General features: G+C 38.2%; 1 protein-coding gene and 1 long non-coding RNA gene across 3 annotated transcripts in view; one reads left to right on the forward strand and one right to left on the reverse strand.

Moving 5' to 3' along the window:
- The window catches only part of LOC127571230 (presenilins-associated rhomboid-like protein, mitochondrial), a 58,625-nt gene that overhangs the window by 15,402 nt on the left and 26,508 nt on the right, over positions 1–16,715 (reverse strand). The window contains exons 5-10 of one of the 2 annotated variants that reach the window (XM_052017421.1): positions 14,882–14,977; positions 12,805–12,954; positions 11,751–11,821; positions 9,541–9,642; positions 8,680–8,777; positions 4,726–6,505 (exon numbers count right to left, since the gene is read on the reverse strand). In XM_052017421.1, coding sequence (XP_051873381.1) covers positions 6,391–6,505; positions 8,680–8,777; positions 9,541–9,642; positions 11,751–11,821; positions 12,805–12,954; positions 14,882–14,977 — 632 coding nt within the window. In that variant the 3' untranslated portion in view covers positions 4,726–6,390. Of the gene's footprint in view, positions 1–4,725; positions 6,506–8,679; positions 8,778–9,540; positions 9,643–11,750; positions 11,822–12,804; positions 12,955–14,881; positions 14,978–16,715 lie in introns of those variants that run through there. The other variant, XM_052017423.1, reaches the window with a different exon arrangement.
- LOC127571231 (uncharacterized) lies at positions 1,066–4,585 on the forward strand. Its single transcript, XR_007956460.1, has 2 exons — positions 1,066–1,930; positions 4,277–4,585. It is a non-coding gene; the product is annotated as an uncharacterized LOC127571231 (long non-coding RNA).

A 16,715-nucleotide genomic window follows, 5' to 3' on the forward strand; every position in this document is an offset into this window, starting at 1 on the left:
TCATGAGAGGAACATTGTTCATCCGGACATGCATCAGCACACCTAACCTCCCGGATTGGGTGGGGGGGTGTGGAACACTAGCCACTCTAATATGCATCATTCCACCTAACTTTCTGAGAACACACCATGCTCTCTAATATCCATTATTCCACCTACACCTAACCTTCTGGAGAGACACTGTGCTCTCTAATAACCATCATTGTACCTCCTCAAGATATCGTGGTCTCTAATATCCATCATCCATCCCATCTTAACAACAAAAAGAACACACAATTACAGAAGCCTGAAAACTGATTAGATTTTGTTTCACTTGAAGTTGAGAGTCCTGGGGGAACACTGCCCTATGACACTATTTACCACTACACCAAAATGAAATGCACATTTGATGACACTTTCTGTTACAATTTAGGAGTAGAGATTCAGCAGTACAGGCTCCCTGAAAATGATTGCCTAATGACTCCATTTCCCTATAGTTTGGTCTTCTTTAGAATAATTAGAGCAGTCTTTTTTGATTTGTCCATAAATGTTACTGACAAGATCAGTATTTTTGATCCATTCCTTGAACCATGGCTTTCAAGCCCATTAGAAGTTAACCATATCCTGGATCTGAAGTCACTTCTCAGCTAGGTAAAGATTCCCTGAATTATATCAGTTTACCTACTGTATCTCTCTGCTTCATTCATGATCACTTTTACTGAAATCAAGTTTTAACCACTTTGCTACCATACCCATGGTTGTTTGCCCAGTGGCTATTTAATGACAGATGACTTTCAACAATTTCTCTGGTACCATTGTAGTTACTAGCACCACTTTGTGAAGACTATTAAGTGTCCCTGAGAAGAAGATTCTGCTAAGATTTCAGTCAATGGAGTTTTAATTCCAGGTTCACTGATTGACCAGAAGACAATTGCATATCCATGCAAGCAATTGCTTGTAGCGGTGTGAACAGCATATCCTGAGACAGGCAACCCCAGAGGATGAAGAAGATCGAAGTAGTTTGTGGATTGAAGGTAACAGTTGTGCATTAACCAGAGGACTATGATCTGTGAGCAAATTATGCAGGCAGCAGTATGCATTTTGCACTGGTTACATTGGATGTACAAACCTATCCCACAAAAAACTACATAGGCAAAGCAAAGGGTAATTTCCTCTACTTTCGTTGAAAAATTGCCTCATCTATCTGGACTGTGGCAGCTATTTGGAAAATATTAAAGCAATTTTCTTGCTTGGGGATACAAATACCTTAAGGTAAGGGATTAAGGAGTCAAAGCAATGAAACAAAAAGAAAACACAATCACAGGAGCCTGAAAACTGATTAGAGTTTGTTTAACTTGAAGTTAGTAATTAATCAATAGATAGCTTAAAGTGATCCTTACGGTGATAAGTGGAACATGTCATGAGTACAACTTAGCTACTAATCTTGTTTATGTATTTACAAATGGTCAAGCCAGGAATTTTCATTAAAAACTACGTTAAAAGGTTTTGCATTTAATTTGTATTGGAAGCTTCAAATAGCCTTAATCAGGTAAGTATTTGGATTGAGATAGGGTCAAACTATCAGAAAAATCAAATAAAGGAGTTATTTACAGGAAATTAACATTGGAACATGGTGGCACACCAATATAAACTGAAATCTTACGAAACTTTCATATGGTAACATGGTGCAATCACATGGCTCGTGCTATGAGGAAATATATTTGACCATTGCAGGGAGCACAATAAAACAAAGCAGCTTAATGGGAGCTTCGTGATTGAGAAAACACAGTTTTTCCCCTATTTAAGATGCTGCCAACCTCAGCCTTCATCTGGTGACAGATTTTATTCATGCAACCTGGTTCTCAGTACGTCCCAACTGCCAGCAAGTACCCTAACAACTGTTGCTGTTATGGTTGACATTTTGAAGATTCTACTTGCATGAAAACCCAGCATGGTAATTGTAATAAGTTTACTTATTAATGGGAATGGGGCAAGAAAGTGGAGTTAATGATAAATTCAGATAACCTGCTCCTGCACCCATTTCTAACTTTCTTCAATGCAATTGGCATTCAGGAGAACGTTCTTTATCGAGGATGTGGTACCTGTTACCACAGAGTAGTTGGCATAGAAACACAGATGCATTTAAGGAGAAGCTATGTGAGAGAAGGGAAAGGATCATGTGGTGTTGAAACACCTGCATTGTCCTGTTAGGCCCAATGGCCTTTTTTGGGATAGTGCTGTTGGAGTAGGCACAGTGGCTGCAGGTAGTGCTGCCTACTCACAGCTCCACCAACCCAGGTTCAATTCTGGTCTCCCCTGTGTGGAATTTACATGTTGCCCCTGTGAGTGTGTGACTTTCCTTCAACATCAAGGTGGCAGCACAAGTAAATAAGGTGGTGAAGAAGGCATTCAGGATGCTGGCGCCTTCATTAGCCAGGGCATAGAATATAAAAGCGTAGAAGTCATGGTACAACTTTATAAAACTTTGGTTACACCACAAGTTGGAGTATCATGTGCAGTTCCTGTCGCCACACTACAAGAAGGACTTGCTTACACTGGAGAGGTTGCAGAAGATATTTGCCAGGTTGTTGCCTGGGACGTTGTATTTCAATTATAAGAGAGGCGTTATAGGCCGAGTTTGTTTTCTTTGGAGCGGAGGAGGCTGAGAAAGGACCTGAGACAGGTATACAAAATAAGGTGCAAAGATAGGGTGGGTAGTGAAAAAGTTTTTCCCGTAATGGAGACATCTAAAACCAGAGGGCATAGTTTGAAGGTGAGGAGTAAGAGGGTCGTCAGGAAAGATCTAAGGAAAAACATTTTCACCCAGAGGCTGGTTGCAATCTGGAATGCTGTGCCCTAGAAGCAGACACTCTGACAATATTTAAAAATATTTAGACGAGTATTTGAATTGCTGAAGCACTGAAGGCTATGGACCAAGTGGCGATAAATGGGATCAGTGTAGATGGATACCTGATGGTTGGCATGGGCATGGAGGGCTGATGGGCCCATTTCTGTGCTCTATGACTCTATCCCAAAGATGCCTGCTGGTTGTTAGGTTAATTGGCTACTATAAACTACCCCTAGTGTAGGCAGTAGGTGGAAGAATCAGAAGAATGGTAATAGGTGAGAGGATAGGTTACAGGGAAATAAGTGGGAACAAGGGGAATGAGATTTCTTTGCGAGCCAGCATAGATCAATGGGCTGAACAGTCACCTTCTATGTCATAAGGAAGTATGTTAAAAATGAAAATTAGCAGTGACCCATTTTATATTTAGGTGGCTTGTCAACCCTGTACTGCATTAACCATAAACTAAATAAAAAATAATTTAGTCATACATTGGGAATGACATTTTAATCACATTTTAATTGAATTTGTTAGTCAAATATAATAGAATGTCTTCTGTTTCTCTCTGTATTTGTGATAGAAGCCTTGGTCTGAGTAGAACCTAGGTATTAATCTTGTTTAATATTTACAAATGATCAGGCTAAGAATTTTCATAAAAACTAAGTCTAAAGTTATTGCATTTAATCTGTACTGCAAACTTCAGCTGACCTTGATCAAGTAAGTGGTTGGACTGAGATGTGGTCAAATTATCAGGGTGATCAAATAAAGGAGTTACTTACAGGAAACTGGCATTGGAACATAGTACCATACCAAGACAAATTACGCAATATGACAATGCAGCACTTCACTGAAATCTTATGAAACCTCTTTCATACGGTAACACAGGGTGCAATCATAGGGCTTGTGCTATGAGGAAGCATATATTTGACCATTGCAGGGAGCACAATAAAACAAAGCAGCTCCATGCGATCTCTGTTACAGAGAAAACAGTTTTACCCTACTTAAGATGCTGCAAATCTCAGCCTTCAGCTGGTAATGGATTCTATTCACTACACTTGGTTCTTGGCATGTCCCAGCTGCAAGCAAGCACCTTAGCAACTGATCAGTTGTTTCTGGGTTCAAGTAGCACTGTATTCTTCTTCATATAATATACACCGAGACTTGAATCCAGAACCATTGGCTGTATAGTGATTCAGATGGACATTAAACTGAAAATCTGTCAGCCTATTCAGGTGGACATGAAATGTCTAACGGCACAATTTGAAGAGCTCCCCCAGTGCCTAGCACATTCCTCCCTCAGACCAAAATTTGTTCAATCATCTGTTTACTCTTTGCTGAACTCTTGTCATCTGCAAAGTAACCACTTTGAAAAAGTGATCTACTGCTAAAGTGAGTTGAGAGAGCCTGAGGTCATGATAAAGTGCTATCTAATTGTCAATTGTTTTTTGCCTCCAGTTATGCTTCACTGTGAGGAAGGTACAATAAGAAGAATTATTATCGGTGCCAGACTTCTCCAGCTGGAGCATAAACTGGAAGAAACACAATGTCAATGGGAATTACAAATTCCGGAACTCGAGTTCGAAATCCTGTCAATAACTCTGGCTTGCATCTCTTTCAAAAAATTAAAAATGAATACTTGCAGTTTTTATTTTAACTACTGTAGATTGAATGTATCTTTCACCATCAAAAAACCTATGTAAACATCCAGTACATACAATAACCTCAGATTCAATTACTTGAAATATATTAATTGTGCAAATTCAATGAAGTGACAAGAACTCATTGCTCACAAAGTAGTGACACAGGTGAATAGGATAGAGAAGGCATTTGAATAAGAGTTGGAACATCATGCTGCAGCCATACAAAACACTGGCTGGAGCACAGTATTGTGTACAGTTCTAGTTGCCACACTGCAGGAAGGATGTAGTAGCACTAATAGGAGTGAAAAAGAGATTCACCAGGATGTTGCCTGGAATGGAGGGCTGTAGTTATAAGGAAGGATCGGATAGGCTGCATTTATTCATGCTGGAACATAAGAGGCTGAGAGGTGATTTTATAGAGGTTTATAGAATTATGAAGGGCATAGATAGGGTAGATAGAATCTTTTTCTCAGAGCAGGGGAGTCTAGAACTAGTGAGAACAGGCTTAAGGTGAGAGGGGTGAAATTTAAAGGAGATCTGAGAGGTAAGTTTTTCCACACAGTGAGTGGTGGTAATCTGGAATGGGCTGTCAGAGGAGATGGTAGAGGAAGATACAATTACAAAGAGCATTTGAATGGGTACTTAGACAGGAAAGGCACAGAGTGATATAGGCCTTATGCTGACAAATGGGATTAGCATGGATAGACATCATGGTCAGCATGGGCGAGATGGGCCAAATGGCCCATTTATTTGCCGTATGATTCTATTAGTGCTTTAAAAGGTTCCAGACTTTCAACATCAACAGCACTTCTTATATGGAACATGATCTTTTAAACCTAAAATCCTGTTTTTTTTTGCTTTGCACATCACAAGAAGATATGCCAAATATCTTCATGACAGTAGAGATTCCAACTGATGCACACTTGTCGTTGATGTAATTTGAGTGATACAAATAATTCACCAAAGCTTTGAGACCCTAAAAACATAACGTAGTTGTTTTTGAGCTGTACTGTCTTGGATGTCTTGTAATACCATCATTTAGGCAGCGTGGCTGAGCTTTGGGACAGAGTAGCCCATTTACTGAGCAGTATAACTGGGGAGGTGAAACCTGACTGTAATGTGATGGCAAACTCTAAGCCATAATATTCATTTATTACCTTCTCAGCACTTCATTTAAGTGGAACATCTTGTTTGCATCACAAAGTTAAATTTAGAGATTATGAATTGAAGTTCAAAGTATGCCAGTGACTAATAACATTCCCATTTGGTTCCAGAGAACTGTGCCAGTCAATAGCCTATCAGTGAGAGAGAGCCTGGCCGGACAAGCAGTTCAGAGTGGCCATGACTCTGCTGGTAAACTGCATGGACTTAGCTGGTTAATCTCCACTGCACGCACTTTGAGCCTTGACATTTCCAGATTTGACTAACTCTGAAAATATGTGCTCTATACGAGGCAAACCATAACTCTGTGTACACTTTGAAGACTATACCACGATAATGGGTTTTAACACGACAGATATATTTGGCTGACACAATTTTGTTTTTGGTGATCTATCCTTTAGACAGGAGAAATAGGGTGAAAAGTGGACGTGTTTACACAACTTACTATTATGGTATAAATCTTAATAGGAACTAACTGCAATACAAATAATGATGAATTTGTTTCAAATAGTTGAAAATGTAGGTTTAAAATTTTGAGGTTGGTAAATGTCTGCCCAACACTACTACTTCTAAATACACGCATTTATTTCTCACCGTGCAGTTCTGTAAATAGTCCAATTATCAGTTAAAAATTTGCAGCAGTTTGCAGTTTTGTACGAGTTCGGGTCTTGGTGTAAGCTCTTCCTCTACTGAGCCCAGTTATAGCTTCTGTCCTGCGCTCTTCTCAATCCATTCATGAATCTTATTTAAAAAAATGCAGCTTCTTGCCTAGGAGGGGCCTTTTCCTCCACTCCCAGGACCCTTAGTCCTTAGGTCATGCCACACCTTCACCAGAGGCTCTCTGTTCTTCCATATCAGCTCGTGACCATGAAAGATATACCAACTGGAAGAAAAAGTTATTTTAATGAAGCAAATCCCTACTACCCAAATGGGAATGCCACTTCAAACAATTTACTTAATTCAAGCACTTTTACTAAATTGAAAAACATATATTCTGTATTGTTTTCATCTGTCTTCAAGAATTAAGATTTGTTCAGCTACCCAAAAATACGTTTGAGCTTTAAGTAAATTACATGATTTAATTTTAAATACACCCTTTAAGGCCAAGTATTTTAATTACATTCTTTTTTGGGCAGATCAATTTCATTTACCAATTTCTGAGGTGTCTCGGTATCTGTTTGAGGGGATGTGTAAAGAAATGTAATTAAACAATATTTGTTATATTGTTGTTGCTTATACCATAGTAATTTCAATCATAATAATCATTATTTGTATTATGATAATCTGAAAGCAGATTAACTATAACAGGAGTTAATGTTGTAACATCTTCCCACTGAGTGGCAAATTCAACATCACATCATGTAAATCACTTCTTAAGGTTTTCATAAAGTTCTCTGATTTTTACAAAATACATCAGAGCTGGTGTAGGGGATATGAGTGCTCTTCTCAGGTGGTGGGATGACTGAACTGTGCTACTGCAGTTACAAACAGCCAAGTTCAAATCCAGCCTGATGTAAAATTGATGAGCCCAGGACATCCATTTAGATCCTAGTTGCCTTACCACATTACAAAACCATTTCTGATTCAGCATTAAACTGACAGTTCCCCTCTTGCAATTGTGGGAAGTCGTAAAATTCCACATCAGTGCAGTTTTGAGAACTTTTCTGTGATTGGGCAAAGACACATCAACAAGACCCATAGAAGAAGAGTTGCATTACATTGATCCTACACTGTCTCTCTGCCAAATGTGTTCAAGGGTGCAGTTATCAACTGAGTGAATAATTGTTGTAGTTTCTTCAAGAGCAGTATATCCTTCAAAATGCAAAGGACACAAAACTAAGCACTGTATTTCACAACAACTGATTGATCTGTTCAACTGTGGTGGTACTTTTTCATTTTATATTCCATGAATATTATGATGAATCCAAACTCCAGTTGCAGCTGATTTTCTTTTTAAACATATAAAGTTGCAGAGAGGTACAACACAGAAGCAGGTCAGTATTGAACCTCGATTGCTGGAGCTGTGAGGCAGCAGCTCTACTTACTTTAATAACTTTACCCCCATAAGTATTAAAGTGAAAGTTCTCTTTGGTCTATTCCACAGTTACCCTTTTAAACTATATTCCCTTCTGCCAGCTCTCATATCCAAAATGCATTACTTCATGTGTTAATATTCATTACTGACTTAAGCCTTCTGAAAATTCACATGTATAACATGAACTGAACAGAATTTGATTAGGTTCGGTGGATACAACCTTTTTTTTAAAAAGGACATTGTTGTCTTTAATGCTCTCCCCAATGAGTTTATTCTTCAAAGTTCTCACTTGTTTTATCCATGATGATAAAATTCCTTCAATTTCTTTCAATTTTCCCAGCATAGTTATAATTATTGATTTTTAATTTCTTATCTTCAAAAAAGTTGCAATATTTTCTAACCACGTCTTTGCTACGATTTCTAATTCAATGAGCACTGTAAAAATCATGAGTATGATTTCCAATCTCTTTTTCTGTTTCCTGTAATAGAACTGCATGGTCCTGGGGACGTTTGTTACAACCCATCCAAATTTTTCTTAATTTACAATTTTCCTATGATCCCATAATCCAACAGTGCCAATTAAACAATTCCTTGATGCATAAATCCTTTGTAGGTTAAATCTATTTATTTTTAAATATTTCCCACTCTTTCCCTTGTTAACAATATGATAAAGCAATTCCACTCCCCCTCCCCCATGTGCTCTTTGTATACATTTTTTTGTTTTATTTCTATAATTCTCACAGTTCGTAGTCTTGCATTAATTCTTCATCCCTCCTTAGGTTAGCATCTTTTCTCTGACCACTAGTGGAATACAGTTGCAGCACCCCAAAAGTAATTTTTAATTGACTGAAGATTCACTAATTACCTTTACTAGATTAGTCCGTTATCCCACAGATTAACTAACCAATAAGTTTTTATAACCATTATTTTTTGAACCCACGATAAGATAGTATATTTTGACAGGGAGGAAGCTGCCAAGTGGATTTAAAACAAACTAAAGGAAAACTATTTGTGTAACTCACATTCCAAAAAGTGCACCACCTAAGTGAGCTGCATGGTCAAAAAACCTCCATCGCAGAATTAGGCCTGCTGTATCCATGGCAATAATTGCTTTCAGAGCCTGCAACAGGAAAAAAAAACAGCTGAAAACATTCCTGCAAATAGCTACTTATGGCTGTACTGCAGAAGAAAGATGGAATTTTGTTATTAAACAATAACAACCACAATCTTTCGATTTTCAAGGTCAGTGCTGAGTCAAGCTATCCCTTTTTGTGCATCTTATATTTGAGCCAAACATCACAAGAAGTGCAATGTCAGTGGCACGTCATGAGGAGCTGATTAAAGGGCAAGTATGACATCAAATGCCTGTTATTTTCAAATAGACAGGGAATTTTCTTTTGATTATGTAGAACAGTTTAGAGATTACATACTGCTGTGTGCAGCAATTGCACTGAAAGCAATTTTAATTTAAATAACTGCCGTGGTTATACTGCTACAATACATAAAGTTATGTTTACTACATAGATATGCTGCATTATGATAATAACCTCTGTCAAATAGTTATGGTTCTTGACCAACAGCTCAGAGCTCCTGACTTTGAATCCCATCCTGTCAAGTCATGATTATGAATCATTAAGATGGCAAGATTTGCCAGATTATTGTAGATATGCCACAGCTTCACTTATGTCCTTCAGAGAAGGAAAGCCATCACTCCTACCTGGTGTGACTCAGGCTACCAGGCCATGAATGCTCTTCGCAGTGTTATTCTCATCCCACGAGTCAGTTAGATAATTATCTTATACCTTAGTGTACAGAAAGCAAATAATATGTGGATAAATACCAGACAGAAAGTAAATTGCACCTAGAGAACAGCTAACACTTACACTGCTGGCTGTGAAGGTGAACATGGGCAGTAGGATGATGGCCAGCTTTGCTTCAGGCATTTTGGAGCAGACTGCAGCAAGTACGGCCATTATTGCACCAGACTGGAGAGAGGAGAAGACAAAAGAGCCGCTTAAAAAAAAAATTGATCCATGTTGTCAATAATTAGACAGCAAAATAACCAATTCTAGCAATGAAAATTATCCTGTTTCCACACAGCACCAAAAGAATGCAGATTGGGTGCATGCCCAAAGCCTTCCCATGGCCAAAAAGCTTTTGAAGTAGATACCAGCGTATTTTTACTCAGATGGATTCTCTTCCAGGAAGGGCTGTGGAGGCTCAGTGGTTGTGCTCATTCAAAACTGAGATTGACAAGTTTTTGGACATTATGGGATTGAAAGGACATTTCTGAAAATGTTGCTTGGTTAGGATATCAGCCATTATCTCAATGAATCGTGGATCAAGAATGAAAGGAAGATAGCTTACGTCTGCTATGAAATCTTATGCTCTCAAACAGAGATTGGGAATGACAGCGACCCAACTAACGTAAAGTACTCATTTAGCACCCTAGTCATATTCCCAGTCTCCTTGGGTAGTGTTTAGGGCAATTCATGATCTAACTATTCTTAATGCTTACCATATCTTCTGAGAATGATAGCTAACTTCTCATTGCAATTCAAATTAATGTGGCCATCCACTAGAGTGTGAATCTGCTGAACTACAGGTGATGGTGGGATAGATACAGTGGTACAGTTAAGGGTAATGGTGAGCGGTAGATACTGCATTTGATCTGACGCAGGCTCTTCATCCTGAAATATTAACTCTGTTTCTCTTCCCACATTTGTGGCTTGACCTGCTGAGTATTTACATCATTTTATGTTTTGTTTATATTTCCAGCATCGGCAGTTCTTTGATTTTGACAAATTTATTTGATCTGTTTGTTAGTAGCCTATTTGAAGGAGTTTTAAACTTGGGAGTGGAGGGAGGCAATCAACTCCTGAAAGCGTATGGATTTGACAAATGGTCTGAGAAAGTGCAAGTCCAAGACACTTTACTGTGAGATAATGCCAACCACACCATGCACAACTTGGATTGTTCCACTGCTGGACTGATCAAAACAAGTGGAGTCAGCCCACCAACTCAAGTCAAGGGTATGGGGTTTATTATTTCCCAAACTACACTCCACTGCTGATTTCCTCTCAAAGTCCAGTGTGTGAAACTCCATTTGTTTGTATGGAGAAGAATGGTTTAGAGACACCAAGATAATTTTAAGGTAATTTTTATTTTTCATTAACTAAGTTTACTTAAGTGATGTGCTTAATTTTTATTTTTCCAAACAAATTTTATTTTACTCAATATCAATTTAATTTTTTTTAATAATTTGATTCATTTTAATAGTCTCTGAATGTCAAAAACATCTAAAAACGTTCATGTTTTGTTTTAACATTTGACAGCTAAGCTAGGGAACATGGCTGAGCCACTGTCAAAAACATTTTCAGTATTTCTGTGGGCAGAATGCATCCAGCACCATCCAGTGGTGTGACTTATGCAGCACCCTTATAACAAGGACAAGGACAACCTGACATGAAAATGTTTGCTGGGAGATCTGCTCAAGACATGAATGGACTTAGCAGATAGATCAATCACTCTTGCTGCTGATTCACTCCTACTAGAAATTTTTACACCATTGTCTAAGAACAACAAAATATGATTGCACAAGAAAAATAGTCTGAATCATTGGATATTTTATGACACCAAGCAGACTGTTGGCCATAACTGTATCTGGAGTACAGCACACATTTGAAGTCTCACATGAAGCTGGAAGAGGTACAAACAAAATCAACAAGTTTAATAAGGGGACTGGCAAAAACATGCTACATCTTCATGGAACTGGAACATTAGAGACATTAAACCAAGGGGAGGGGGAGGATAACATAGTTAATGTAATCAGATTAATAAGTAAGGAATCAGTCAGGTCTAGTTAATTTGCCAGATAGATAAACAATGGGTGTGGCTAGAAAACAGTGGAAACAACTAAAGTAACTTGCAGGACATATGAAAGCTTTACTTCTATGACAGTTGTGTTTTTTTCTCAAATGAGTTCACCAAAGAAAGCTGCAGAGGCAGAAGGTTCAATTGTTCATAGTCAAACTGCACAAATATCTTGACAAGCAACAAATTGTTGAGTAATAGAAATTAACAAGACACTCACAGCTCCAAGTGATGCTCCCAATCGACCAGTGGCTGTTTTATATAAATAACTAGTAAATGTAGAAATAACCCCTAGAAAGGCAAACGGGACATAAAGCAATGAACATATTCACCAGCTAATATACAGAGAATGTCAGTTAAGTAAGAAAGGAAAAGGATATCGGAACAAACTGGACAAGGGAAAATATCAGGGCAGAAGCTGAGAGTGATAAAGATTTTACAACAGTAACTTAGCCCTTCTTCCAATTCAGTGAATAAATGATATGGAGATGAGTTACAAGACAAAAATCACAATTTCACTGCAGTACTTTGAATCCCAGGCAGGATAGTAACAGTGAAGCCAAAGCCTCTCATTAATCCCAATTGTTTGACTGCCATTGACTTAAACATCACTACTTTCCTTTCAAGGATCTGCCACTATGTAGTTCTAAATAACTTGCCAATACTGTATATGTTATCACATATTATCTTCTCATATTCCTCTATTATAGTTTATGACTTCTAATCCTGCCCCATTCCCAATGACTGGACCTTCTATCTCTCCCACATGCTTCATTTCACCTCTATTAGCTCCACCTCAAGACCTTCAGATCTATTGATATGCCCTCAAGCTCAAAGTCTTCCTGATCTGTGTCAAGAATTTGATTTAACTTTAGATCCAAACATTTTATACTCTTAATCCAAAGCATAGACCTAGCTCTCATTTCCTGGGAGGCTTTTCTAGTGTCTTACTTTCCTGAACAGGATGCAAGTAAAATCCAACAGGCAGCCTTGGTCTCTTTCAATATTATCTTTACTCTGCTAAATTTTTCTTAAGATCTAAATACGGTGTTGTACATATTCTCCCACCTTCCTGTCTAATCTGACAGAAGAGTCTTCAGGTGCTGGAATCTGGAGCAACAAAGTGACGGTATCTAATCTGACGGTGGAAATAAAAATGTATCTCCTAACCCAATACATTTTTTACACAAGGCCTAACAATGTTACTTATAAAATTATAAATTATACAGATGGAATATAATTTAAAAAATTTCCACTGTTTGGAAGTGTGCTACCTGCTGACAGGTAAACGGCCATGAACTGCTCCTGTCCAAGAAGTGATACGATGCTGGAGGAGAAACTCCATAACACGTACATGTTTGCTGCCATGTGAAAGAATGAGTAGTGGCTGAATGTTGACAAGACCATTGGTAGGCACAGGGTTTCTGAAAGCAAGAAATAAAACTCCACATGAGTTGCCATCCTGTGTAATGACAGTCCATCCACAAATCATCCAGAACACCATGGCCTCTGGAATTGAATATAAAAAGGACTGGGGTGATACCATTTCGTAGAAAGAATGAGAGATAGTAGATGTTAAGTGTTTTCATCATAAAAGTAGAGCAAGGGGAGGGGAATCTAGGGGTGTTTATGTACAAATATCTGAAGGTGGCAGTTCAAGTTAACCAGACAGTACATAGGGTATCTGGTCTGCATTGGGGGGGGGTGCACAGAATAAGTCAGGAAGTTCCATTGTATTATTATAAAACACAGTTCAAATCCAGCTAAACTATTCAGTTCAACTCTTGGCACTATACCTCACAAAGTACATGAAAGCTTTGGAGAAAAGTTTCATTAAATAGTTCCAGGAATGGAGAGATAAAGCTGTGGCTGTTTTTCTTGGAGCAGAAAACTCAAGAGGAAATTACAGATAGAACATTAGAAGAGATTTGTATAAAATCATAAACTATTTAGTTAAATAAATAAAGAGAAAGCAATTTTCCATTAGCTGAGGCATAATTAATCAAGGTCTGCAAATTTAAGATGATCAGCAAGAACTAGAGGAGAGATGGGTAAAACAAAATTGTGCAATCAGTGTTAGCATTTAGAAGGTACTAACTTTAGAAGGTGCAGTGAACTCAGATTCAATGGTGACCTTCTAAAGGTAACAGCATAAACATTTGGAGAAAACAAAATCAAAGGGAAATGCAGGAGGAGGAGGAGAGCAAGATTAAATTGATTACTCTTCAAAATAGCCAGCACAGACTCAATATGCCAAATAGCCTTCTATTGTGGACAATTCAGATACGCACTAAACAAAGTCAGGGCTTGCCTATTCAAATGTGTGAGATTTTAATAGTGTGTTGTCTTAATTATACCATAAAACTTCTTTGGCACTGAATTAACACAATTATTTTCCTAACTTTGAATTATTGCTAGGAATTGTAAAAATATAACTTTTAAAAATTGCTCATCTGTGATAGGCATCATTATTCTCTCTCTCCTTGGACACTGATATGAAAGTACACAATAAATCAAATTAGTTCCACCAAATGGAAAGAAAATCAATGAAACCAGGAGCTGATACCTGAACCTACTGTATAGTTGCTATAGAGGACATACAGCACCATGATTGAATTCTAGCATTTTAAATGTAAGTTTGTATATATTAATAGAACATCAAAGTCTAAGGACCTAGTACAAGCACTCAAGACTCCCAGGTTAGCTGCAGAAGAGAGAATAAAATGCTTGCACATCTACCCTTCAAGTACTTCTGATCAGACAGAATATTAAACTAATCTATTAACCTCCCTCAACCTACTCCCAATTCAGATAAAGGAAAGGTTAGACAATAAAGCTCCTTTTAATCTCCCCTCAAATACTCCCAGGACAGTTAAACGTGGGTTAGATACACAGTAAAGCCCTTTTACGCTGCCCTATTAAACACTTACAGGTCAGATCCAAAGTAAAGCTCCTGCAGATCTGATGGCATCAAATGCCACTAGATTAGGTATAGCAAAGGCACAATACGTATTTCTTCAAGTCAAAATGCCATAATTAACCATCTCTAATGAGTGGGAATTTGCTTAAAATTGCTTCAGATTTGTAATGTATGGCCAGGAGTAAGAGATAATAATCACTACAGTTAAAGCTGGATCTGTTTGTCTATCCCTTCATCCTATTAGAATTTTCAGCATTATATATTTAGGTACAATATAAAAGTATCTGACTGAAATGCATATTTTAAAGCTACAAAGAGAAGTTCAAAACCTGCAAGGGATCTGGGAAGGAAGCTTGGACAGCACACAGAAAATTCTGATTAACCCACATGAATATAAACTAAAAACCCTGAAGACAATTTGTCACACTTACTGGAAGCAGGATTTGAGGTGAAGTACCTGACCATAGTCCATTGCATTGAGGGAATTCTCCACAAACAGAACACTAATGCGTTGACTGCTATAATCCCTACAAAAGAACAGAATCACTTAATGCTCTGAAATTAATTAGTTGATGAGTGTAACAAATAGTAAACAGAATCTGAGGTTTGGTTCTAGTTTTAACATTTTCCACAAAATATGAGGTAGCTGGAAGGAAATGGGTACTTTTCAGGAACTTAGGACTCCATTCCCAAGCTTTTGCAACCTCCATTTGACATTTTATAAGAGTGCATCAGACAAGAAACAAACTAAAGTACAAACACAAAGGACTAAAATAATAATAATTATTAAATACAGAACCATCTGAAAGGAGTTAGGTTTTTCCTCTAGGTTAATGCTTGTTTCCATGCAAACAAAGGCAAAAAGTTTTCTCATTCAATGAATTCTAGGACTCATTTGGAAATTTTTGCTGTACTTCTGGCATCAGTTATACCAGGTCTACCTGTCCAAGTGCATGTAGCAGTACTGCAGCAAGGTACAACGGCATTGTGCACTGAATTTTGCATTATAGTTGTTTCTGTAGCACAAGTATCACATGCACATCCAAACTGAACAGGCATCCTATACTACAGGAAGCACTGCAAATGATGCCAGGGATGGTCAGTGATTAAATCTGCAACAGTCAGCTCAACTGATGGAAAGATATACGTGTATTGTTACATTCAGTAACAAAGCAATCAATTGGTGAAGCCAAAGCATGAGCTAAATTAGTGCCAGAGTGATAAAGTTACAAAAGACAGTAAAAACAATGGATGTCAGGGTGACTAAGCAGCATATTCACAACAGGAGGTGCATCACACAGTGACTGAACTGACATGCGGGACTGATAGAACCACAACAATGACAGGACCACAACACAATGAATGACAGGGACCTGGGGAGTGCTATAGAGAGACTTAGTACAAGTACATAGTTCCCTGAAAGTGTTGATTCAGTAGAAAGGGTAGTGAAGAAGGCATATTGACATGCTTGCCTTCATCAGACAGGAAACTGAATACAAGAGTTGGGACATCATGCACAAGATGTTGTTGAGACCATATCTGGAATATTGTGTGCAATTCTGGTCACCATACCATAAGAAGAATATGATTAAATTAGACTGGGTGTAGAAAAGATTCGCAGGGATGTTTCCAGGAATGGAGGACTTTAGTTATAAGGAGAGACTGGATAGGCAAGGACTGTTTTCCCTGGAGCGAAGAAGGCTGAGGTGGTGACCTTATAGAGGTTTATAAAATCATGAGGGGCACAGATAAGGTAGATGGTCACAATCTTTTTCTCAGGGTAGGGGAGTCTAAAGCATAGGTTTAAGGAGAGAGGGGAAAAATTTATAGGGACCCAAGGGGCAAGTTTTTCTCACAGAGGGTGGTGTGTATATGGAACGAGTGGCCAGGGGAAGTGGTAGAAGCCAGTACAATTAGAACATTTAAAAGATAATTGGACAGATTCATGGACGGAAAAGGTTTAGAGGGATACGGACCAAATGCAGGCAAATGGGACTAGCTCAGGAAGGCACCTTGGTTGGCATGAACAAGTTGGGTCAAAGAGCCTGTTTCTGTGCTATATAATTCTATGACTTAATGAATGAGTACATTTGACAAGTCACATCTGAAGGATTACCAGCATGCCTATGCTCTCTACAGTTGTTTAATGGCCCAGTTTGTGTGTTTCCAACATTTTAAGCTAGTCACTGCTCTGTAACCTGTTACATGTTTAGGGTGCTCAAGGAAAGCATTAAGACTCAGTTTAAATATGGTGTATACTCCATT

Source organism: Pristis pectinata, chromosome 6 (genome assembly GCF_009764475.1).
Source record: "Pristis pectinata isolate sPriPec2 chromosome 6, sPriPec2.1.pri, whole genome shotgun sequence".
NCBI lineage: Eukaryota > Metazoa > Chordata > Chondrichthyes > Rhinopristiformes > Pristidae > Pristis > Pristis pectinata.